This window comes from Odocoileus virginianus, chromosome 19 (assembly GCF_023699985.2).
Source record: "Odocoileus virginianus isolate 20LAN1187 ecotype Illinois chromosome 19, Ovbor_1.2, whole genome shotgun sequence".
In the NCBI taxonomy this organism is placed as follows: domain Eukaryota; kingdom Metazoa; phylum Chordata; class Mammalia; order Artiodactyla; family Cervidae; genus Odocoileus; species Odocoileus virginianus.
The window spans coordinates 36071916-36097586 of NC_069692.1; the positions used below are offsets into that span (position 1 = coordinate 36071916).

The 25671-nt window shown below is 36.7% G+C and overlaps 1 protein-coding gene across 5 annotated transcripts in view; it reads right to left on the minus strand.

Annotated features, from left to right (window-relative positions):
• Positions 1 to 4107: 4107 nt before the first annotated feature.
• Positions 4108 to 25671, minus strand: part of FHL5 (four and a half LIM domains 5) — a 50199-nt gene continuing 28635 nt past the window's right edge. For 4 of the 5 annotated variants that reach the window (XM_020903406.2, XM_020903393.2, XM_020903398.2 and 1 more), the window contains 5 exons: positions 17050 to 17220; positions 16091 to 16265; positions 14161 to 14330; positions 9842 to 10028; positions 4108 to 4340 (listed from right to left, as the gene is read on the minus strand). In XM_020903406.2, the coding sequence (XP_020759065.2) occupies positions 4177 to 4340; positions 9842 to 10028; positions 14161 to 14330; positions 16091 to 16265; positions 17050 to 17208 (855 nt within the window). In that variant the 5' untranslated portion in view covers positions 17209 to 17220 and the 3' untranslated portion in view covers positions 4108 to 4176. The remainder of the gene's footprint in view (positions 4341 to 9841; positions 10029 to 14160; positions 14331 to 16090; positions 16266 to 17049; positions 17221 to 25671) is intronic. The other variant, XM_020903413.2, reaches the window with a different exon arrangement.

Sequence of the window (25671 nt, forward strand, 5' to 3'; positions counted from 1 at the left end):
TAGTATGGATTAGCTGAAGTTACGTGAAGTCTATTACAGATGCAGATTTTGCTTTAGACAACATTAATAAGAGATTAAAAGCAATAAGAGTCTTACCAATTTCTCCAGTATATAAATGAAAAGAAATTAGCAGAAGACTACCTCAAAATAAGAAATAAGAAAATTCAACTGAAGTGAGATATCTCTGATAGAATATGTTTAGAATTACAGATATAGTAATTAAAATAATTCTTAGTTTAGAATATTTTAAAATTTGATCATTGTAAGAACATAGATATGGAGATATTACTGTTTGGGTCAGACAGAATTGAATTATGCTGCAGCAGCAGCATTCCTGTTTTAATATTCTGAAATGATATTTGAACAAATGGCTAATTTAGGTGTTGTAAAAGTGAAGATAAAATTCATGACTACTATGTAATAGACATATAAACACTATAAAGTTACTCCATATCTATCTTGCTTACTGCACAGTTAATCTAAAAAATAAATCTCTAAATACAGTTTGAGAATATGTACTATAAAACTTATTTAGCATAAGAAAATTTTGAAAATCAGAATTTATGAAACAAGCAAAAATGATATTATTGTAATAATGAACATCTATGATTGTATTTGAGAATAATTTCTGTGCTCAGTGAAATACACCTCAAGCATATTATAACCATCTTTTCCTATTTAAAACATGAATTGCTATCAACATACCAAAAGTAGGTTAAAAAGTAATTTTTTCTTAAAAAATGTTATTAATGCTAACAACGGACATACATTTTTAGGTTAATTTTTCATTTGTAGGACGAAATTTTGCAGTGATATTTAACCAACGTCTTTTTTGCAGTGTGATTCATTTTTACCATGGTTGAGCAATCTTTCCCTCCAAAGTACAATTTAATGTTTCTTTTTTTTTTAAAGTAAGTTTTCAACCCATGATTGTAGCTCCATTACACTTCACTTAACCAGTAGGCCCTAGATTTTTCCAGTATAGTGTGTTATGGTTTTGCTGAGTGAAAATGAAGACTTGGGCACCCTTCCTCTTATGATGAAAGCAGAAATTCTTTCTGCATTTTCCTTTTTCACCCCTAACCACAACATGACAGCAGTTATTTTATTTTATTAAATATTTATCAAATATTTTTGATAATTATCAATTATCAAATATTTTATTATTCGATTCATTGACTTGTTCGCTCATCTATATCATCAAATCTAGCTGTTGGTTTGCATTGCCTATTGCTGCCCCCTTCTTCACTTCTGCAGCCATTAATCAAAGGTATTACTGGGGTGAGATATCTTCACCTTCAGAAACTTGCCCTCTTCAGTTCTAGGCCACATGCGATCATTAGCACAATGTTCTTTACACATTGTCATAATGCTTAGCACAATGTTCTTTACATGTTTTTCTTCTCTCTTTAAGAACAGTAACTAGCTTTCTCTTTCCTATTCTATTAAGTGTAAACCTTTTATCCTAAGAGTTCATACTCTCCCTTCATCTGACCCTTTTCTTTAGCAATCCCATTTTTTCCTCCTGTTGGGCCCAGTTGCTCTGCTACTTCCAAGCCATTGGGTTGTTCTCAGCACACAGGATTGGTTTCTAACTGCTTCCCTATTTGGGCAGATGTCATGCCCTGAATCTTGGGAGCCCACTGCTTTCTGAGACAGTCCATTCCATCTTGTGATAAGTCAGTCACAGGGGTTTTCTTTTTATTGATCTAAACCACATATCACACATTACGTATGATTTTTGCTTTTATCTTTATGTGTCAGTCTAATTGTGTCTTTTCTCAGTTGTTGCTCTGTGTGTGTTTTGTCTATAGTGGCGCTTTTTATGAGCTCTCTGCATCTGGCATCCAGTGCTTCCATACCCTGATCTACCTCCCCACCATCCCAGAAGCATAGCAGCTTGAGCTCTAACTGTGCATTGTACATGTTTAATATGTGTTTGATGACTAAGCTACCCACTAAATATGGAAGAAATGTCTTCTAAAAATAGAGATAATTCCACGTTTAGAAGGTAGCTTAGTGATATGATATACTTAGCTATACTTATCAAAGGATGACAAAATCTCTGTTTTGGAAATGATTCTGTGAATTAAGTAAAAACTCCTGATCATGTGCATACTCACATCCCCCCAGTCTCACACGGCAAAATGCCTAAGCGATACCAATTGTTGAAGAAAAACCATTTTGTATGTTTACTTCTAATTGATTAATTGAGACAGTATTGCATATTGTATATCCACACAGATTCAGAATGGCTTGGCTTTCTAAATATATGGTTCACTGTTATTATATTCTAAAGCATTGAACAACTGGCATTTTCAGTTCTACATGTGCAATTTCAAACAATGCAGGAAGAATATTGATATTTTTGCCTGCATTTAAATGTTAATATGAGAAAATATCTTGGCATTGTTAATACCCAAAAAAGGACAATTATATCTTTCAAATAGCCAATGAAGCCTGAACTTTTATTTGTATCTCTAAATTGCTAACATTTCCAAATGTTCTTGCATTTTAAAGTTTTTCAAAAATTGTGTTTCCATAACAATTTTAATTGAATCTTCTGTGATGCTACTTTAACCATTGTAGTCAATCACAGCATGTAATCAGACTTCAGTCCGAACCTTTCATGCACTAATATGGGAGTAGACAGTTATAAAAATGTCGTGTCAAGTCTGGATTTCCTCTCCTGACCTCTCTGTCTGCTGCACCCGTGACGCTATAACCAAGGGTCGTAATGAACGAGAGCAGAGTTTGATTTCCATTTATCCTGCATAATGTAGAAATTCTTGTCCAGGGGCCGCTAGTTATGGTCATCATCAATAGATGTGTGGTATAAAAATAAACACATAGTGATAGGTTTTCATCAGGCCGTGACCAGTAAACACACTGGTTTATTTGTAGAGTGTCTCCTGAAGGTTGCGAGTGCCCCTCGGAGTCCGTGTGAGACTGAAGCGCTCTGTAGGCGCGGTGACGTAAGCAGCATGGGTGACGTAAGCAGCCCCGGTGCTGTGGGTAGCCCAGGTGTGGAGGAAGCCTCATTCCCAGACCTTATTGCTCTATTGTGCTTCTTCACAGGTCCTGAATTACCAGCAGTGAGTTATTCTTTTTCGGTTGTTATTATTACTAGATTTCTTTAAAACTCACTTCTGTGTCTTCTCATTAATCATCTGTGAAATGTTGGAAGGCAAAATGCATGAGGCTCAGAGCTAATTATGCATTCTATTATGCCCTTAGGTATCTGGATGAAAGTCATGTTCCAACACACAATCCCTTCCCTAAAACTCATTTCCACAAGTGATGATTTAGTGATCAGTTTACTTTAAAGGTTTGCCTTTGCGGACAATGATTATCCTGGTTTGCTCTTTTGAAAGAATAGACTTTTCTTTCAGGGAATATGTAAATATTTAGAAAAAAAGTTTCATTGTGGACTTTGAAATGCTTTTAACACAAAATGTGTTGAAACCTATGCTTCAACTATCCCTGGGGGGAAAGGATACCATACCGTTGTATCTATGCAGAGAATGAGAAGCAAGGTGCCCAGAATTCTCAAATTCCTTTGATTAAATATAGTAACCAACTAGTTGTGGAAGCGGGGAGGATGAGTGCAAATTGTAGCTTTGTTTTTCAACTCCAAAGTTAGTACTTGTGAACAATAAGAGAATGATAAAATGGTAAAATACCTAAATATGATGATTACTGATGTTTTCCCTGACCATCTTTGTTTTTTACCATTCACAGCTAAGCATGTTACGTATAACTGATGAGGAATGCAAACCTTAGTCTCATATATTTGTATTTCAATTTGATCTCTTGATATCCTTCTTACTCTGCAGTTTTGAAAAACATCAGTTTTTAGTAATAAAATCCATGACTTGTAGGTATAGGTTATACATTAGATTACAATAAAGAAATATTTTCCTATATTTTCTAACAGCAGAGTGCAGTATTTTGCAAGGAAAGGTGTCTTTGTGATTTAGAGTATATTCATTTCTGTTAGACTGTGCTTTTTCTGAGCCCTTATAGTTCAATTAGAATGTGTGCAAAAATACTTGTGCTATAAACTCTATAAGAATTTTTTCTAAAAATTAAGTCAGAAGTGCAATGTCAGTTGAGTTTTGGATTTAGTGAGAACAAAAGCAAGGTGGATTTCCGGTGGGGAGGGACTGTCTCCTTCTAGATGTCAGTGTCCACCCCAGAGCCACATTTGCGGCAGAAGATTTCCTTGTTGTGAGTCAGGAAGCCTTCCCCCACCAAGGAGACCGAACACTTCCCACAGTTAAAGCATTCACTGTGCCACTGGCGGTCTTGAAAGCAGATAAACTTGGCACCTCTGAGACCTGTAAAGCAATTGGAGAAAAAGAGTAATCTATTCTTTCAACAAATAGATGGAGCATTCTATCAGGTACACTTCTGGGAGCTGGAGATAAAACAGTAAGACCACATCAAGAAAGTACCAAGAAATGATGCCACCCCCAATAGCCTGTGTCCATTCAGGAATGCCACCCACAGTTTCTTCCTTTGAGATCCAGCCAGATACCCAGTCAATTTTGTCCCATAATCTACATAAGTAGGTTGAATTTGGGCATACAAAGCACATATTTTTGGAGACAGTTCCTGATTGCCTAAGACGTAAGGCTTCCCTTGTGGCTCAGAATCTGCCTGCAATGCAGGAGACCTGGGTTCGATCCCTGGGTTGGGAAGATTCCCCTGAAGAAGGGAAAGGCTACTCACTCCAGCATTCTGGCCTGGGGAATTCCATGGATTGTATTAGTCCCTGGGGTTGCAAAGTCCTATACGGCTGAGCAATTTCCAAAAGATATAAGGAAATATAGGGTAGTGCAATGAGAAGAAGGAATGTTTTGAAGTCAGACTTCAAAGTAAGTTACTTATCTTACTTATCTAAGTAAGTTACTTGGTTACTTGCTTATCTAAGTAAGTTACTTACTTATCTAAGTAAGAATATTTTTTCCTTCCTCATGACCCTGTTTACTTTGAAGCAAAGTTAAGGTAAAATAAATGAATACTTCCCAGCCTGGTATCTGATATTTTAATGACTTTTAGTTCTCATTTCTCTTTTCTCATGTTTAATTTTATTGAAGATAAAAGGTCATATTGTGGCTTGAAACACAATTTCCAAAAGCCTCCAATAGAGAATTTCATGCGAACTGTCCTTAGCTAGCCTCATGTGATAACCTTGTTACCTTGCCCAGAGTTGACTGCAGTGTAGGCTTGCAACAAAGATGTGTGAATCTGATTCCTGTGGCCACTGAAGCCATGTTACCCAATGACATCAGCTCCCCCATTTCAACTTGGGCCTTACTTGAGCCATAGGATTTCTATTAATCAGAAAAGGTATGAGAATTTGAGTCTTTGATGAGACTCTCTCTCTCTACCCAAATATGAATCCAGGGTACAGTTCAAGGAACTGATTTTGAGGAGCTGTAAAAAAGGAGAAAAGGTCTAAGGTCTGGTAAGGTTTTGGGATGCCCTAGACTTGAATCTTCATTTGCCAGGTTTTCTCCAAGTGATCTTAGTGCTATGGAATTCTTGTGGTTTGCTTATCACACTATTTTAGTGAGGCTAAAATAGTTCATGTGCTGATTCACATATAATTTCCAACTATTCCATTTGGGATGGTAAAGCAAAAAAGGTGAATAAATATTTTATTTCAGGTAAATTCTCCTTAGATATGATAATGAACTTTTGTTTCCTTCCTGGAAATGTTTTTTGATGTCTTCACATATAATTTACTAGTTCAGGGATACATTTACATCATCAAATTCTTGTACTTTCCTTGATTAAATTATAGTTTATTTATGATGCCATCACTACTTTCTAATGAGAGTAAATCAATAATGTACCAATTAATCTCCTTAATATTATTCAAGATGTTAATAAGCTGATTGCAAGAATAATGTTCTATATATACATAAACCACCTCTGTTTGTGAATTTAATTATTACACATCTAGCATTTTGATGCACATGAAATTTTCTTGATTTTATTATTAAGCTTTGTACAGGGGGCAAATGTAAAAATAATTCTTCTAGAATTTTACAAAAAAGAATAAAAAGGAAGCATTTGATAGCAGAAATATAAGAAAGTCTTGACTTAACATGTGAGATGGTTATAAATTGTTTCGATTTTGGGTGTGTTTACTCCCTCAGATCTTAGGGGTCATTTTCAATAAGAAAGTCAACCAGGAAATAGGACTCTGACACCTGTTTTATCTGGTTTCATTTATTCCTGAAAATTCAGTAAAATAAGAGCTGGCCTTTGTTGAGCTCCTAAAGATGAATCAGTCACTATTCTAAGCCCTTTACTTCATACAGCTCTCACCTCACTCCATGGGGTAGTTATTACCATCAACCCGACTTTGCAGACAGTAATTGTCAAACAGAGAGGTTAGCCTCTTGGCCAAATCACCCAGCTGCTAAGTGGCAGATCTGGGATTCAATCCTGGGCCATCTGTTTCAGAGTTTGTGCTTCCAACTTCACCAAGTTAAGTCTGAATTTTCTTTCTTAAAGAACATAACCAGAAATATTAGCATTCCTGTCTGAAGAAGTCAACATTTGAAACTCACTTTACTGAAAATAAACAGAAATAGAAAACAGCAAAGATGTGATCTTATTTAATTCCTCATTTTTCAAAGAAGGCAAATGAGGACCTTGGAGGTGAGTTGCATACTTATAGTCACACAGTATTCAGGGGCAGAGACAAGGCCATGGTCTTTTACTCCCTAAATCAGTGCTGTTCCCACTAGGTCAAACTGCTTCATTATCCCCTTAGAAAGGTAAATCCTATCTTAGAGGAGGAGAAAAAAATTGTAGTTACAGCTTGAGTTTGTTCCTTATAGATCTAGTTAATTTAAAATGATGTTTTAAAAACAATTCTAACATAGTTTCTGGGGATGACATATTGTTTGCCTGAATGTACAATTTTCAGAAGATAAATGTATGGTATTAATAGTATAGTTCCCTGTGGTACATTAGTTCAAATAGCTCAACTCTAAAGAAGCACTATTACAGAGAATATATATATATTTGTGTGTGTATATGTATTTAAAAGTGTTAGTCGCTCAGTCATGTCTGACTCTATGACCCCATGGATTGTAGCCTGCCAGGCTCCTCTGTCCATGGGATTCTCTAGGCGAGAATACTGGAGTGGGCTGCCATGCCCTTCTGCAGGGGATCTTCCCGATCCAGGGATAGACCTCAGGTCTCTCACATTGCAGGCAGATTGTTTACCATCTGGGAAGCCCATATATATTTAAAAATCAGATCAAGACATACTAAAGTGAGTTGGAAGTTTTTGCAGACATTTAGTTTCTGGTGTGTCTCAATCACAGAGCCAAAAGAAGATTAAGATAATGATCAACAGACTGATTATTCTAAATATATATCCTGCATTTGGATTACTTTTGGGACAAATCTTTGGTTCCTGATCATCCCTGTGTTTCATGTGGAAAATGTAGTTTTTCTGTCTGATTTTTAAAAAGTTGGGTTCAGTAATTGACCTGCAGCCGTCCATCAGAAAAATCACTTAGACACATGCATCTGTGGTGATGCATCAGAATGGAAACTCGTCAAGTTCAAAGTTTGAATAGGCTCTTTAAGATCCATACTAGCCATCTGAGTCCCTGGAAAGTTTTCAAACATTTTTAAGTTGTTGAAATCTCTCATTTCTTCATGGAAATCCACCTCCAACCCACCCCCACCCCGCCTTTTTCTGGCCAATTCAAGAAAAGTGTCGTAGAATAAATTGTCTGAGTCCATCAAGCTGTGATTGCATATTCTACGAAGTTTTTGGAGCTCCAGTTACTGTTCCATTTTTGGAAGTTTCATTTCTAACTAGCACCAGTAGAGAGGGAGGCGTATTACCCTTGGCTGCAGGAGTTGCCAGATATGCAGAAGCAGGAGAGCAGAGTGATTAAGAGCCCAAGCTTTGGAGCCCTATGTTCTAAAATCGCCAGCGGATGGCCCTGGAAGGAATGCAGAGGTGACATAGCTGAATGACTGTGGGAGGAACGAAGGGGGCACGCCCTCCACAGTGGGCCGGCCGCTCGACAGTGACCTGGCCGGGAGTGTGAGCGCAGTGCGCTCACCCCGGGCAGGCTCTTCGTTTACTTTTTGGCTGAAGAGAGAGAGTTTACGTTAGTTGTTTCCAAGCTTATGCAGGCCAAACAAAACATGCTTGCTGGCCAGATGTAGCCCATGGGCCAGTGTGAGATTCTAAAAAGTATGGTGCCTTGTATGGAGAAACAAGACCATGCTCTGCTTATCTAGGAAGCTTCCTCCCTTGCAAGAAAGTGAAAGCCTATCAAGCTGGGCTTGCAGCAAAACTCTTTACTTGAGGATAAATAAATATTCAATTTTACTTGTGATATATCTGAAGATAGAGGAGGAAAAAAGGGAGAAAATAATCTGTAATAATCCTATGTTACATAAACTGAGCCGGAAGTGAAATATGATCTAAGAGTACTAGGAATGGAGAACAGAAACACAGTTCTGCCATGTTATTTGGTGACCATACCTGAAAGAATAGCTATTGGAATGGAATACTACTCAGCCATAAAAGGGAACTTATTTGAGTCGGTTCTAATGAGGTGGATGAACCTAGAGTCTGTTATACAGAGTGAAGTAAGTCAGAAAGAAAAAAACAAATATCATATATTAATGCATGTGTATGGAATCTAGAAAGTGGTACTGATGAAATTATTTGCAGGGCAGCAATGAAGGCACAGATGCAGAGAACAGACTTACAGATTCAGGAGCGGAGGAAGGAGGGAGAGAAGGGACATATGGGGAGAATGACATGGAGATGTACATTACCATATGTAAAATAGATAGCCAGTGGGAATTTGCTCTATGAGTCGGGAAACTCAGATCGGGGCTCTATAACAGCCTAGAGGGATGGGATGGGGCTGGAGGTGGGAGGGAGCTTCAAGAGGGAGGGGATGTAGGTATTCCTATGTCTGATACGTGTTGATGTTTAGAAGAAACCAACACTATACTGTAAAGCAATTATCCTTCAACTGAAAATAAATACATTTTTAACAAGGAGAGAAAGAAAGAAGAGCTATTGGGTTTCTCAGGGATGAGAGGGTCAGTTCTCTTATGACAGGATTAGCATTTCAGCAGTAACGTCTGAGGAAGATACAACGTGCTTTTTACCTTGAAAACTCATTTAGCACAGATAGATTTACCATTTATGTTGTTTTCAAATCATATCACACACATTTTGTTCAACAGAATGCTATCTTGTTTTATCTATTCATAATTAAAACTTACTGTAAGGGAGCAGAATGAAAGAGAATAATACATTTGCTAGAATCATCTTAAATTGAGGTTTAATTAATTCCTCACCTATGCTATCACAATTATTATAACTTCTGATTTTTGCACAGTACTTGTATTTAATTAAGACTTTTTCTATTTTAAGGCCCCTTCACTCTTGGGTTAGAATCCAGCAGCATTTTGATTTATAAGTATCCCTTTTCTCCCACTCACTTTCTTAAAGTTCTACCTCAGCTCAGGCCTCCTTGTGAAAATCTTCTTTGTTCATCTTACTCTCCTTCTTTGCTAGACGATTACTTTACTTAGAGTCAGTACCATGAAGTTTAGTATTAATGACCCTCGACAGAGCCTAGCTGCCTTAATTATACGCTATACTTACCTTGAGGGTTCTGTGTAATATTCATATTGATATACAGGCACTCATGTTTGTTTCAAAAGGAAACAAAGGGACGATCATCCTTTTTTAAATGACATTTCCTAAATCAACCGTATAGCATTTTCAGAACCGTACTTTTTCATGCTAGGACCATGTTAAACTTACCAGTAATAGGCTTGGTGCAGGAGGCACACTTTTTGGCGTACAGATGGTTGTAGCAGTCCAGACAGAATGGGTAGTCATCCCTGGACATGAACTCTTCCTCACAGAGCTCTTTCCTACAGCCGCTGCACAGAAAACACTCCTTATGCCATGGCTGGTCATGGAACGTTATCCCACCTGAAGTTATCACCTGGCAAATGATCACAAAAACGGCGATGACCCTGGAATGTCTTTTGTGATTCTCTTCTTTGTCCACAAGTGGTACTTCGAGCTACCCTATCACCTTGTGTCAGAGGGTGTCTTTTTCCTGTGATTTTTTGGAGCCAAAGTAAAACAAAAGGCTATCTCGATCAAATAGAACTGATGAGAATTATCCTAATTTTTCTCCTACAGTGGTATAGGAAAGAAGCAGGGTCATGATGAGCTCAGGAAGATGAAAAAGGTATAAGCCCTTTATTTCTTTGCTCATCTTCCTCTTTCTTGTTGGTCTTCAAAGATCTGCCATTAGACTTAAGATACTTTCTATGCTATGTTCTTATGTTCATATGTAACTTCTAAGAATCCTAAAAAAAAGCGGATTTTTCCTGAACGCTTTATGCAGCAGTAGCATCCCTGAAAGGATTTGCTCAACACCATTCCCAGGTGGTGCTAGTGGTAAAGAACCCATATGCCAGTGCAGGAGCTCCAGGAGACTCAGGTTCAGTCCCTGAGTTGAGAAGAGCCCCTGGAGGAAGAAATGGTAACCCACTCCAGTATTCTTGCCTGGAGAATCCCATGGACAGAGGAGCCTGGTGGGCTACAGTGCATGGGGTTGCAAAGAGTTGGACATGACTAAAGGGACTTGGCATGGCATGCATCATCTGCTTATAATGGCTAATATTTCTAAGCTGTTTTTTCAGTCTTCAGTCGTGCGCTTAACCTGTTCTTAACATTCTCAACATCCTGACACAGTATCTTCCCTATTTAGAGATGAATCACTCCAGAGAGTTAGAGCAGTTACGTCTCTTGCTCGGGACACAGAGTGAGAATTCAAACCTGCAGTCTGATTCCACAGTCTGTGTGCCCAACAATGACCGTAGCACTGAGACGAGATTACTTTGTGCTGATAAGCCACTGACAGATCTTTGTTGAATGAATGAAGAAGCACCAAGGGAAAAAATGTTTGGAAAGCAATTCTAGTATTGTGCCTAGCACAAATGGGCTGACTGTGGGCATCTGTGAGTTTTCGGCACCAGGATCCAGTCATCGGTGCCATACATTGACCCTTAATGTATGATGTGTTAGGGTTTTGCAGAGATGCTTGTTATTCCTCCGTAAAATATTTTCTAACCCAGTTTAATCCATGGATTCTACCTTTTAAAAGACAGATATCTCTATTTAAAAATCAGATGGAAAAATATTAGACAACTTGTGTAGCAATTTTTAAGTCCTAGCATCTTTCAAATACATGGCTATTGAGCTCTTGGGGGTGGCTGGGTAACCTGGCAAGTGTCATAGAAATGTCTTCCAATGACTGAAGCAAAGTGATATCTGAGATGGTGCCATAGTCTTTGTATGCAAATTAACTAAAGAAAAAGTCTATTCTAAGCTGTTCTATTGTGACAAATTAAATAGCTGTCTATGCTCCAGGCTTTTGAAAAGATTACCCCAAAGATATTTAAAACTTTTCCAATGACTACCTTAATAATTAAAGATATTTGATAGAAAGTTATTTTTTGTAAATGAGAAAAATATATATACTATTCTAAATAAGTAAATGGGAAACAAAATGGTGTGTGTGAACTAAAGCAATTTAAAATACCCCCTACTGACTTCAAATGCCTTACAACAGGCACAGCAGAATTCAGGATTCTTTTGATTTGTTTGGTCAAATGATTAGCAGGCAAGGCTTAAAAGATTCAAAACTTGAAAACTGTATTCACAGCAAAATGAAACTTGATGTACACACTAAAGTTTGTTTCATCAGCGAGAAGAAACTCTGGAACATTAAAAATAGCTTGTTTGTGATTATATTTCTTTTGAAGAGGCAGACAGGCTAAGATGAAGTCTAATATCCAAGCCTGGTTTTTGATACTGATTGATCCCAGGATTTAGAACAAGTTTCTTCTCTGGCAAAGTGGAGGCAACAATGATTTTGCACTCAGTTGATCAATTTTAGAACACGTGAAACTTGTGGAGTTTGAATTTAAAAGACTTGTTTGAGGTTACTTGCTTTCTGGTAGAAAATACATGTTAGTTTCACAAAATAAAATCTATGAAAAAATTCTATGGGCTGGTTGTCAAGTAGTTTTTGCTTATTTTCTTTTGTTTTATATTTGGTATTTGGCTTGGGTTGAAACAAATTGTTTTTCTTCAGCTTGGATCATCTTGATTAGAAACATTTATATCCAGTTTTCCTTAAAGGACTTGCGGTTTTAAAAAATTAAATAGAAAATAATCTGGCATGTTATGATCTGTCTACTACCCAATACAAACATTTCATAAATTTCTGGGGACTTAAAATCATGTCCTAAATATAGGGCAGGCTCCTCTAACCTGGGAAACACCAGGGCTTTGGCCCCAGACAGTGCTCAGCTCTGATATACTAGAGAAGATATTTGAATCTTGAATAGCATTGAAGGAAACTTTGCATCCTGTGCCCAGCAAATGATTTTAAGATGACTCCTGTAAGTTTCATTTTAGTGTAAGTCCTTAAGAAACACAGCCTAAAAATGGCCAACTTAGTTGTCCCTCAAAACAATCAGGTCAATCTATCCATTTTATTTCCATCATCTCTTTCTAAATGCATTTCATTGACTGATACTTTTGAAAGCTTCATGTTCATCTGTCTCAGTTTCATAGAGTCTGTTTCTTGTAAAGTCATTTTCTAAGTCAGTATTTCTGATAGAGTAATGGAAGTCTCCATGATTGAGATGGTTTTATGTCATGTTACTTTCAGTTATAATTTTCAGCCACCACAATCCTAAAGGAAATCAGTCCTGAATATTCATTGGAAGGACTGATGGTGAAGCTGAAGCTCCAATACTTGGGCCACCTGATATGAACTGACTCATTGGAAAAGACCCTGAAAGATTGAGGGCAGGAAGAGAAGGGAAAGACAGAGGATAAGATGGTTGGATGGCATCACTGACTTGACGGCCATGAGTTTGAGCAAGCTCTGGGAGCTGGTGAAGGTCAGGGAAGCCTGGCGTGCTGCGGTCCCAAAGGGTTGGACATGACTGAGTGACTGAACTGAACTTTCATGTAATTTAATAATTGTAACTTAGGAGTTTATCGATGCCTCCTCAAATGCAGTATCAGTATTTTAAATATATGTAGAAACTCACTGTGTGTGTTAATTTGTAGAAAGTGGTAATGACATGCTAGCTGTCCAGATGCAAATATACAAATAGTCTTAAGAGGTCTGCTGGAGTAGCCTGTAGATCAAAAGTGTTTAGAAACCACTGTAGTGAATTAGTTTCCATGTTTCCATGATTCAGGCTTTCTGATCACAACTTACAGGGGTGTTTGAAACTTATGATACCTCACAGTCAAGGATTTATTTGAGAACATCAATATATTAATGAATTACAGACATGTTATCAAGGTGATAGAGATAAGTGACTTTTTCATATAAAAGCTTAGAGGATAAAAAAAAGAATTGTACCAACTTTACTTGAAAAAGGAAAAAAAGTTTCCAGTAGGAAAAAAGTTTGAATGGGTATCCAAGTAAAAAGGCCCTACGTGAAGCTTTGCAACTAGAGGCGAGGGAAACCACTTGCAATGCTTATCCTTCTTTCTGTCTAATGAATGTTTCCCTAATGATCTTGTCACTCTTGAGTGTCATTCTCTTATCTGTCTACTGCTAGAAATATAAAAGCTTCAAGCCAAGAAGACATTTACAGTGCTTGGATATAAAGTGAGGAGTGAAATATCCTGTTTAAATTGGTTCCCTTAGTCACTCTGTGAGACAAATCCATCTCCCTCTGAAATTATATGGATCAAAAATTTTCTAAGAAATATTTGTATTCAAAGAGAGATGTGGGTCCTTCACCAGAATATGTGAAATCTTGCATAAATAGCAGTGAATGGAACTGGAATATCAAATCACTTGAGCTTTTGGAACATTAAATTCATGTTCTGGGTGGCATTTTATGGTGGTAAAAATAGATGGGCTTCCTCACTGTGACAGGTAGTGCTTTTGAACTTGTTGGAATTCAATACTAACGTGAGTGTGCAAAGATGGCTATAATATGATAGCATCAGTTCATTACAAATATATCATGTAGCTAAAAAGCACTGGTTTGGAAGATTTCATAAGCTTATGCTCTATAGATATTTACCTTCTTACAAAAGCTGCAGTAGTGAGCAAACTCCTTCTCAAAACACGGCACGCAGTAATTGCCACTCTCTTTGGAAATCAAAGGTTTCGTTCCTATTGGCTGTCGGCAGTGCTCACACACAAAGCAAGTTTCATGCCAGTAGTTACCCTTAAATTCCATTTTGCGGGAACCTGGACCCCAAAAGTAAGAGTCTATTAGTACAAATCAAGTTTCATTGTTTTCTTTTAAGCAGTAATACATCAAATCACTTAAACTATATGTTAACGTGATAAACTAATCAGCCACATAGAAAAAAAATAGTGTTTGGTTTCCAAAACATTTATCTGAAAAGAGAGGTCAATAGAGTTCAGCCACAATAATGGTGAATCACTCTTTCACTGGAAGTTCTTGTGCTGTTTCATAATTTTATGGTGTGAAAGGACTATAAAAGTAGACTCTGAAAGGCTGCACATGGTTTAGATAAATTGGGCCATAATAAGAATTACAAGGATATTAGGAATGTCCATGGCACAGACTCCTGAGATTGATGTTGTGCAGTTATAGTCTCCTAGAAAAATCTTTGAATCTATAATAAGAAAATGAGAGTGAATTGTTCTTATGCTGCTGTCCATAGGTATTGAAGAGGATCAACAAAGAGGATTATTACTTGCCTAAAGGTGTAACTATTTACATGGATCCTTGTTTTCCCTGAGAGAAAAGAAAGACGACTGACCCTCAGACCAGTGTTTGTTGAGATACAAAATGATGCGTGATTCCATTCTCCTATGATGGGCTGTGCTTTTTGATGTTATTGGTTCTGCCTAGGACAGGGTGTTTAATGCAGTTTTAGCATTATTAATTGGTGTAGATTTTATTTCCTGGTTCAGTTTCTGGTTCAAAATGTTTCTATGAATTATGTTTATGACAATATATAAAAGACAGTACACTTTGCCCACTGGAAACAGAAAGTATAATCTTTTCATTTCTAAAGCACACTAAATGAGATAAAGAGATAGAAAGATGTCTTTCTGAAAAGCAGGGCTTTGTGTAATAGTCCCCTTTATCTGTGGGGGATGCATCCCAAGATCCCCAGTGGATGTGTGACACTGCAGATAATACCAAATCTTGTGTGTGTGTACACCGTGTTTTTTCCCCTATACATACAGACCTATGTTAAAGTTTATAAATTAGGTATTGTAAGAGATTAATAACAATAAAATAGAACAATTATAACAATATACTGTAATAAACATGATGTGAATGTGGTCTCTCTCTCTGAAGATATCTTGCTGTACGAATTTAGTGCCTTTTCCATCTTATCTAAGTACTTACATGCACTGTGGCTGTAACTTTTGCAGTTTGAGGCATGACAGCAAAACCAGCATAAATTTCTTTTTCCTTCTTCATGATTTCATGGATGGGGAATTTGTTCTTACATTAGATCTTAGTAACCTCAGCATGCAGTTTATTTCCTTATTAAGTCAAGAACTGTCTTTTCATTTAAAGGAAGCACTTTATGGCTTTTTTCGGCATACCTGAATTGCCAGCATCACTACTATTGTACTTTGCGGCCATTACTAACTAAAATAAAGGTTTCTTAAACACAAGCGCTGTGATACAGCAACAGTCTGATCTGGTAACTGAGATGGCTATTAAGTGACTACTGGCCAGGATGTTCTGGACAAAGAGATGATTCATGTCATGGAACAGGCGCAGAGGGGTTTCATCACACTACTCAGAACAGTACACAATGGAAAACTTAAGGAACTCTACTGCTGGTATTTTCCGGTTAATATTTTCAGACTTAACATTTTTGACCTTGGGTAACTACAACCATGAAAAGTGAAACCTTCCAAAATGGGGGTACTGATGCACTACACTCTTCCTGTGCTTGGGTTTAATTGAAAGCATTGTAGCTTCAGTTACAGACCAGAAGGCCTTGAGGTCTTACCAGGCATGATGGTCTTCTTACAGTGAAAGCACTTGGAAGAGCACTCGTTAGAATAGCATTCCGAGCACAGCAGCCGCTCATCCTTGGCAGCAAAAGGCTTTTCCACCAAAGAGTGATTGCATTTGGTGCAATTAAAGCATCCTTCATGCCAGTGACGGCCTTTGTAACAAAGATCCTTCGAGACAGTGAATAAAAGTTAATTAAATGCGTTTGTGATCAAACAGGCCATTTTGTAAGACAGTACTAAACACTCTGGGGCTCTGGTGCTAGTAGGTTATGCTGGTAGCTTGAGGGCATGATGTTATTGATACTACTACCTGGAGAGAGGAGACTCTGTGGCAATTAAGAGCTAGAGCCTGGGGCTTCCTTGGTTGGTCTCCAAAGACAGATGGAAAATAAGGGGACTCTCCTATTTCTTCCAATTTCCTGAGATGATTTTTATTTTTAGATAACATCCTATTACTGTTTAAGTAAACAAAATCTCAACACTACTTAACTAAAGCAAAGATTAAAAAAAAGAGAGAAAATATACAACAATATGCATTCTGGTAGGAATGGGCTATATGTATGAGAGGTGTCAGGGCACAGTGTCTTTAATGAAGATGAAACTGATTCAAAGTTAGGAAATAAAGGTTTTTGAATCTTTATACTTTCAATGTTTATATAGTTAGTCATTTATACTCTTGTCATTCTAGAAAAAACATTTTAGCTGTGTAACTTTGGTCAAATAACTTCTTTAATCTTTAGCGTCCTAAGCTGTCTCCTAAGATCACTGTAAGGATTAAAGCGTGTGTTATGTTTCACAGTGCTAAGCATAGTGCCTTGAACATCAACTTGATTGATGATAGCTTTGAAAATCCTTTTATCTAGTAGCAGAGCATTAGATTATTAAAGAAAAAGAGGCATCCCAATGCATTTTTCTGCTGATCATATGCAATAATTCTGTGAACTGAACCTACCTTGGAACCTGATTCAATTGGTTCTTTGCACTCCTCACAATAGTTAGAAAAGATACGATCGTAACAAGAAACACAGTATGGATTGTCATCCTTTAGTACATACTTCTTCCCAAGAAGTGACGCCATGCAGTATTGGCAATAAAATCGAGCAGTTGTCATTTTGCCTTAATCCTGTGAATAGAAAAATAATTCACATACATAAAGGCAAAATTTTTGATAAATTATAAAACCTCAATACAGCATGAGTGGAGCACTTGAATGGATTTATATCTTCTTATATGAACACCCACCAGTTTAGGAAATATGCTGTCATCATGGTGACACTTGGAGGGATTTAGGAAAGGCTACTCTCCCATCTTGGCAGTTCCTGTGTATTTTGCTAGCAAAATGTGTCAAGCCAGCAGCCAGAGTGTTAAAAAAACATCTTGTATTCATCATTCACTAATGTGGAATTCAATGAAAAAGTGATATTTGTTGAAATAGGATGGTTTCACCTCAAGGATATAAATATGAACTGTTGATAGAGCTTTGACTAACTGTCATCACTTACTAGCTTGTTGTAGAGATCTGGAGGTGGAGTTCCATGGAAATAATTTTTTTTTTCCTAACTGAAATAGAAATTACTAATCAAGTACATTGTCATTTTCTATGCCATCCTTTTATTTATTTATTTATTTATTATATGCATCCTTTGGGAAGCCCAAAGATTAGGTGGTGCTAGGGTAAAGAACCTGCCTGCCAATGCAGGAGACTCAAGAGATGTGAGTTTGATTTCTGCACGTTAGTTAGTTCTAAGGTCCCTTGAGACATCCTCCTTACCTGTGGCTTCACCCTCCCCAACTACACTGTTTCACCCGCCATTGAGCAACATCCCATATGTAGACACGCAGTTAAAACCACCAGCGGTAGAAAAGAGATATAGGCTCTTTAAGGTTGTAGGGCTAAACTAACATGTACACAGAAGGAGAAACAGCAGCAGCATTTTATAGAATGAAAAATATAAAGCCAAGGTTAAGAGAAGAATTATAGTTATTTTGTAAATTTAGGAAAACCATTAAACAAAATTTATGGATTTCAAAAGGTTTTTGTTCAGTCGTTCAGTGGTGTCTGACTTTTTGCAACCCCATGAACTGCAGCACGCCAGACTTCCCTGTCCTTCACTGTCTCTCAGAGTTGCTCACACTCATGTCGATTGAGTCAGTGAGGCCATCAAACCATCTCATCCTCTGTCATCCCCTTCTCCTTTTGCCTTCAATCTTTCCCAGCATTAGGGTCTTTTCCAGTGAGTTAGATCTTCACATCAGGTGGCCAAAGAATTGGAGCTTCAGCTTCAGCATCAGTCCCTTCCAATGAATATTCAGGGTTGATTTCCGTTAGGATTGACTAGTGTCATCTCCTTGCTGTCCAAGGGATTTTCAAGAGTCTTCTCCAGCACCACAGTTCAAAGGCATCAATTCTTCGGCACTCAGCCTTTTTTTTTTTATTGTCCAGTTCTCACATTCATACATGACTACTGGAGAAACCATAGCTTTGACTATACAGACCTTTGTCGGCAAATTATTATGTCTCTGCTTTTTAATACACTGTCTAGGTTTTTCATTGCTTTTCTTCCAGAGAGCAAGCATCTTTTGATTTCATGGCTGCAGACACTGTCCACAGTGATATTGGAGTCCAAGAAAATAAAGTCTGTCACTGTTTCCATTGTTTCCCCATGAAGTGATGGGACTGGATGCGATGATCTTAGTTTTCTGAATGTTGAGTTTTAAGCCAGTTTTTTCACTCTTCTCTTTCAGCTTCATCAAGAGGCTCTTTTAATTCCTCTTTGTTTTCTGCCAATATGTGCTGTCATCTTTGTATCTGAGGTTATTGATATTTCTCCCAGCAATCTTGATTCTAGCTTAGTGATTCATCCAGCTCAGCATTTCCCATGATGCACTCTGCATGTAGGTTAAATAAGCAGGGTGACAATATATGGCCTTGACATGAAAAGTGAAAGTGTTCCACTCCATTGTTCCATGTCTGGTTCTAACTGTTTCTTCTTGACCTGCATATAGGTTTCTCAGGAGACAGGTAGGGTGCTCTGTTATTCCTATCTCTAAGAATTTTCCACAGTTTGTTGTGATCCACACAAAGGCTTTAGCATAGTCAATCAAGCAGAAGTAGATGTTTCTCTGGAATTTTCTTGCTTTTTCTATTATCCAACAGATGTCGGCAATTAATTAGGGATTAAACATGAGGTTTTTGTTGTCACCAAAAGCAGTACCACCGATTTTCTTGGAAAATAAATATATTATGAACTAAAGATATTTTCTAATTCTCCATCTCAGAAATCTGTTTCTTTTTTTTTTTTTCAATTTTAGCAAAATGAGAAAATCCACTATTGTGATGCTTTTTATAGGATTTTTAGTGCTAGTTTTAATTTACTATATTTAAATTGCATTCCCACATAGTTTGCCTTCTTTTATTTTAATGGTAACATTTTCAGCTGAGTGTCTTGCTAAATGTACACTGTCATTAATTCTGTATATAGTAGATCTTCAGTAACAGAGAAAAGACAGGATTTGGAACATGTGTGTCTTTTCTAAGGAAGGACGAAAATTCAGACTAGAAGTTCTCAATGGAACATGCCAAAATTATCTGCGAAGAATATTGAATCCCCTATTTGCTTAATTCCACAGAAATGTCCCTTTTTAGCAAATACAACACACAGTAGAAGGATTGTTGAGGGCTTGGAAACAGGAGGAAAATAAATGTGAGTCCCTTGAAAGGTTTTAAAGCTCAAATTTTGTTCATGGTTACAGTGATCAAGTGTTTTATAATAAAATATATACTTTTAACTTTCATCACTTCATATGGAAAATGCCATTTTCATTAGTTATGTATTCTTTAGTCCTAGATGTGTATAATAGCACCATGAATAGCCTCTCAGGACTTAGAAACTCCCAGGCTACTTCCATTTTGTGAGGCTTTTAGTATATTATAAAATGAAGAAACAACCAAAGGGATCACAAAATTGGCAGATTTTCAAGTTTTTATTTTAAACCACACTTTAAATACAATAATACTTGTACCTCATTTGGTCATCAGTTGTCTAAATATAAAATGTAAATCTCTAAATATTTTATAAATATTGACATAGAAGTATATATCAATGAATATAAATACTTATCTAAATGTAAGTACAGGAAGATATGGTTCTGCCCCATCTCCATTATAATTACATAACAGGTCTTGCTCCATAAAAATTCTTAACAAAATGGACCATATTTTCTCCAGTTTCTTTTAAAAGAGAAAGTATATCTTATTCTACCTGTTTTTTAAAGAACATGTCAAGAAGCTGGGGAGGGTAAAGAGTCAGTCCAATATCTCAAAACTGTATAATTTTGCATTTTATAGAATGATACAGTGGGAGTAGGCATTTGGTCCAGGTCAATGTGTATTGAACTATCTACTCAGTAATAGCTGAACTCTCTGCCCTCAAGAAGTCTGTATCCTCTTAGCTCTTACCTTGGTAATAATGACTATAATTTGAGATAGAACAAACTGAATGTTCACTCTCTTATTCTTGGTTGGGAAAAGTACACTAAGAAATTCAGCCCTCATTTTCATGAAGTCTGTCATTTAATTATGGGTATAGGGATACATCCATGTAGAGTTTTCTTAAACAGGAGTGTTATAGCCATAGAGAATATGATACACATTCCACCAGAACCATAGAATTCTTAGTGACTTTAGAAAGGAGTGAGGAGCTACAGCATAGGAAGACCTTCTTAGTAATATTTTAAAGAAGTTAAGCTTTTGAAAATCTATTAGGGAGGAAGGAAGAGAACAAGGATCTTGATTAGCAGGGAAGGAAGGAGAAAAGACAATGAGAGAAGGCATGGGATTACATCCAAAGTTGGGGAATGGTAAGGCTTGCCAACAGATTTTTCACCCAGGTATATTCAGCATAAAAGAAGACCTTCCAACTATTTAAAACTATTTGAACCTTTAATACAAACAGTTCTAAATGGGGTCAGGGGTAGGCAAAAATGCAAGAGTATGAATTTATCCAATTGGGTCACATTTTACCGCCTTATTCTCTCCTAAACATAATTCTGTACTTCTTTTTTTTGCCTTTTTTCCCTCCTCTTTATCCCTTTCATTAATATTTCTGAATAATCAGGGAATAATTTGTACCCACAGTTCAGTCACTCAGTCCTGTCTGACTCTTTGCGACCCCATGAGCCACAGCATGCCAGGCCTCCCTGTCTATCACCAACTCCCGGAGTCCACCCAAACCCATGTCCATTGAGTCAGTAATGCCATCCAACCATCTCATTTCTCTGTCATCCCCTTCTCCTCCTGCCCTCAATCTTTCCCAGCATCAAGATCTTTCCAAATGAGCCAGCTCTTCGCATTAGATGGCCAAAGTATTGAAGTTCAGCTTCAACATCAGTCCTTCCAATGAACACCCAGGACTGATTTCTTAGGATGGACTGGTTGGATCTCCTTGCGGTCCAAGGGACTCTCAAGAGTCTTCTCCAATGCCACAGTTCAAAAGCATCAATTCTTCTGCGCTCAGCTTTCTTTATAGTCCAACTCTCACATCCATACATGACCACTGGAAAAACCATAGCCTTGACTAGATGGACCTTTGTTGACAAAGTAATGTCTCTGCTTTTTAATATGCTATCTAGGTTGGTCATAACCCACAAGAACAGACCAGATGACTTGTTTTCAATCATTTTCTAACAGGTAAAACTATAGGAAAGGGGATAGGGACCATGTGATTCTTATCTCAGGAGCCCCCATCTAAGGGTTAATTTGGCAAAGATATTTTAAAATGTTTGCTTCCAAATATTTAAAATCCTTGAACAGAGCTGATTTATGAGTCATAGGAAATCTTAATATTAACAGTAGATCCCAATTGGATAGCATTTAACTTTTCTAGGCATGAACTTAGAAATGTTAGTATCAATATCAATTAGACATTCATGTCGAGCTTTTCAATGGGATAAGATTAGATATATTCTTGTCAAACTTCTTTCAAAGTCATTCTGCAGTTACACAACAGTTTAAGTGCAGAATTTTTATCACTGTATACTGAGGTTTTAGAATATTGATTTAGAGGTACACTGATACATCTAAGAACCTATGAAGATAAGATAAATAGCTCAGAAGTTCAATGTTATGGATGGATGTGGCTTTCTTCTTAACAATTCTCTGCTTTAGATTTTAGATTTTTGCCTAAAAGGATGTGAGTCTATGATCATAGCTTTCATGGATGAGAATGCTGTTGGATACATGTTATTTTTAAAACTAGGAATAATTTTGTGTCAAGTAATGCTATATGGTGAGTTAATGATTAGAAGGCAAATGCTGTGAGCAATATACTCACTTATATTTTTATTATGCTGAACAGAATTAATAAATTCACAAGAAGTGTACTTCAGAGAACATCAAGCAGGAGAGAGGCAGGGACTTGAGGCCATGCAGGTCATCTTTAACATGCTTGTGTTTGCAGGGCATCACATACCATTCACTCATTCATTATATAAACAAGTAAACCTTTTTTATTTGCAAAGTAATCAGCTAGAAGTCCGTGAAGGACATAAAAATAGACTAGACTCAAATTTATCCTCAGAGAGCTTGTAATCTAGTAGAAAGAATAAGGACATTTTATAACTAAACAAAAGTTTGGAAGTGATAAGGAGAAATGAGAATTTGTAATAATTTAGAGCGATGGTTCTAAACACGATACATATTAGAATTTTAAAAATTTCCCCCAAAGTGCATCTGTATCCCAAACCAATGAAATCAGAATTTCTTGGTGGGTAGGGAAGGAGAACAAGTATCTTTAAGCTCCAAGGAAGTTCTAAAGTTGAGTGAAAATAAAAAAAGCCCCAGTTAAGAAGAGGAAAGGGATTACCTTTAGCTTGGAAAAATTCAGGAACTTAGAGAAAATGGCATTTGATGGATCATGTGGTAGATATTAAGGATTTGTTCTCCCAACCTGGTTCTATCCTCCTCCTGGTTGGAGAGGTCAGGCAGCTAGAGATTTCTCCTGGACTGTCTTACAGCTAATATTCAGGATGCAAATTTAGCTGTTAACTCCAAGCAGGTGTGTGCATTGGCAGCCATTAAAAAGAATTCATTTGAATCAGTTCTAATGAGATGGATGAAACTGGAGCCCATTATACAGAGTGAAGTAAGCCAGAAAGATAAAGACCATTACAGTATACTAACACATATATACGGAATTTAGAAAGATGGTAACGATAACCCTATATGCAAAACAGAAAAAAAGACTCAGATGTATAGAACAGTCTTGTGGACTCTGGGAGAAGGTGAGGGTGGGATGTTTCAAGAGAACAGCATTGAAACATGTATATTATCTAGGGTGAAGCGGATCACCAGTCCAGGCTGGGTGCATGAGACAAGTGCTTGGGCCTGGTGCACTGGGAAGACCCAGAGGGATCGGGTGGAGAGGGAGGTGGGAGGGGGGACTGGGATGGGGAGTACATGTAAATCCATGGCTAATTCATTTCAATGTATGACAAAAACTACTGTAATGATGTAAAGTAATTAGCCTCCAACTAATAAAAATAAATGGAAAAAAAAAAAAAAGAATTTGCAAGGGAGCTATCAGTTGCTGGGTAAAATGTATAAAAATCAATTGTATTCTTATAGCAACACAGACAAAATGAAATTTTAAAAAATATATAATTTATGATATAATTAAAAGACCCTCAAATAAATTTTAATCTAATAAGAATGTGTGAAAACTCTACATAGAATACTTTGAATGAACATAAAAAAAATCAAAGAAGTATAAAGATATACTATGTTGATGGACTTCAAAATTTACTTTTGTGACAGTGTTATTCATCTTTTAGCCCTTTCAAAATATATAGGAAAATGTTTTCATTAACTTGTAACAAGGAAAAAGTTCTTAAACAAGATGGAGAGAGTACTAGCCAAATAGGGGAATTTTAATAAATTAGACTACATTAAAATTGAGAACCACTATTTTTCAAAGGGTTTTCTTGGTGGCTCAGTGGTAAAGAATCCATGTGCCAATGCAGGAGATGTGAGTTCAATCCCTGGTGTGGGAAGATGCTCTGGAGAAGGAAATGGCAACCCACTCCAGAATCCTTGCCAGGAGAACCCCGTGGACAAAGGAACCTGGTGGGCTATGGTCCATGGGGTCCCAGAGAGTTAGACACGACTTAGTGACTGAACAGCAACAAATTTTTCAAAAGACACAGAGAGAATGAAAATGCAAGAATCAACTAAAGAATCATATCCAGAACACACACAAATTCTACAAATTAGCAAGAGAAAACCTAGACAAGCCAATAAAGGAGAGAAAAGCTCAGACACTATACCAGAGAGGATATTCAAATAACTGATAAACATGAAGTTGTGCTCAGTATCATTAACAGTCACTGAAAGAGAGTTTAGCAAGTTCTTTGATACAAAACCAATATATAAATCTCACAGAATTTCTATACCCCAGAAATACAATGTTAAAAAGGCTTTAAGATAATAAAAATTATACTTGTACTAAATGTCATACAATATATCTAAAAATTTTGATAGTAGGAGGGCTTGTCATGAAAACCAAAACTTAAAGTAGTTAAGGCAAAGTACTAGAGCTGGATAAACCGAAAGATCTGTGCAATGTAATAGAAAATCAAATCAAACATTTATACACATATAATAATAGTTCAGTAAAAGAAAAAGTATTCAATAAATGGTACTGAAGTAATTGGTTATTTACATGACAAAAAACTAAATTGGGTCCTACGTTACACACAATTCTACCATCAACATAAAAACAAAGCTTAAAATATGGGAGTAAATGTCTATGATCAGGTTAGGGAAAGTATTTTAAAAAGATGCAAAAATACTAGCTACAAATAAAAAGATTGATAATTTAAAAATTTCACATTGAAAGATACTATTAAAAATGAAAATACAAGCCACAGAATAACAGATTAATGGATGATATTTGTCACATATATAACTGACAAAGAATTACAATGCAGGATATATAAAACATTCTCATGAATCAATAAGAATTAAAGGTAAACCAATAGAAAAATAGCAAAAGACATAAGCAAAAATTCTTTCTAAAATACTTTAAAGGAAGGTCAATCTACTCAGTGAAATTTTTGACCTGTTCAGCAAACAATGAGATAATTTATACACACAAGGTCAGAAAAAACTATCAAGTCTGAAAATACGAAATGTTAGTGAGAATAAGGAGCAACGAGAACTCACATACTGAAATAAGACTGAAGTATGGATGGACAAAACTACTTTGAAAAGCAGTTTTTTTCATTGTATTGTAAAGTTGAACATGTACCTTTCAAATGACTCAGTGATTTCTTGCCTAAGTGTGTGAATCATAAATCTTGCAGGGATCGCCTGAAAGAATGAATGCTCATGGCACAGTTTATAGTAGCCCTAACAGCAGGAAACTGAAAATCTATCAAAGGAAAAGTGGATAAATAAGTATTAATAGATGTATGGTCATATAACATACTGTTATACAGCAATAAAAACAGATGAATTACAGGTGCCCTCCTTAATACAGATAAATTTCACAGTATCAAGTGAAATAAGTTATAAAAT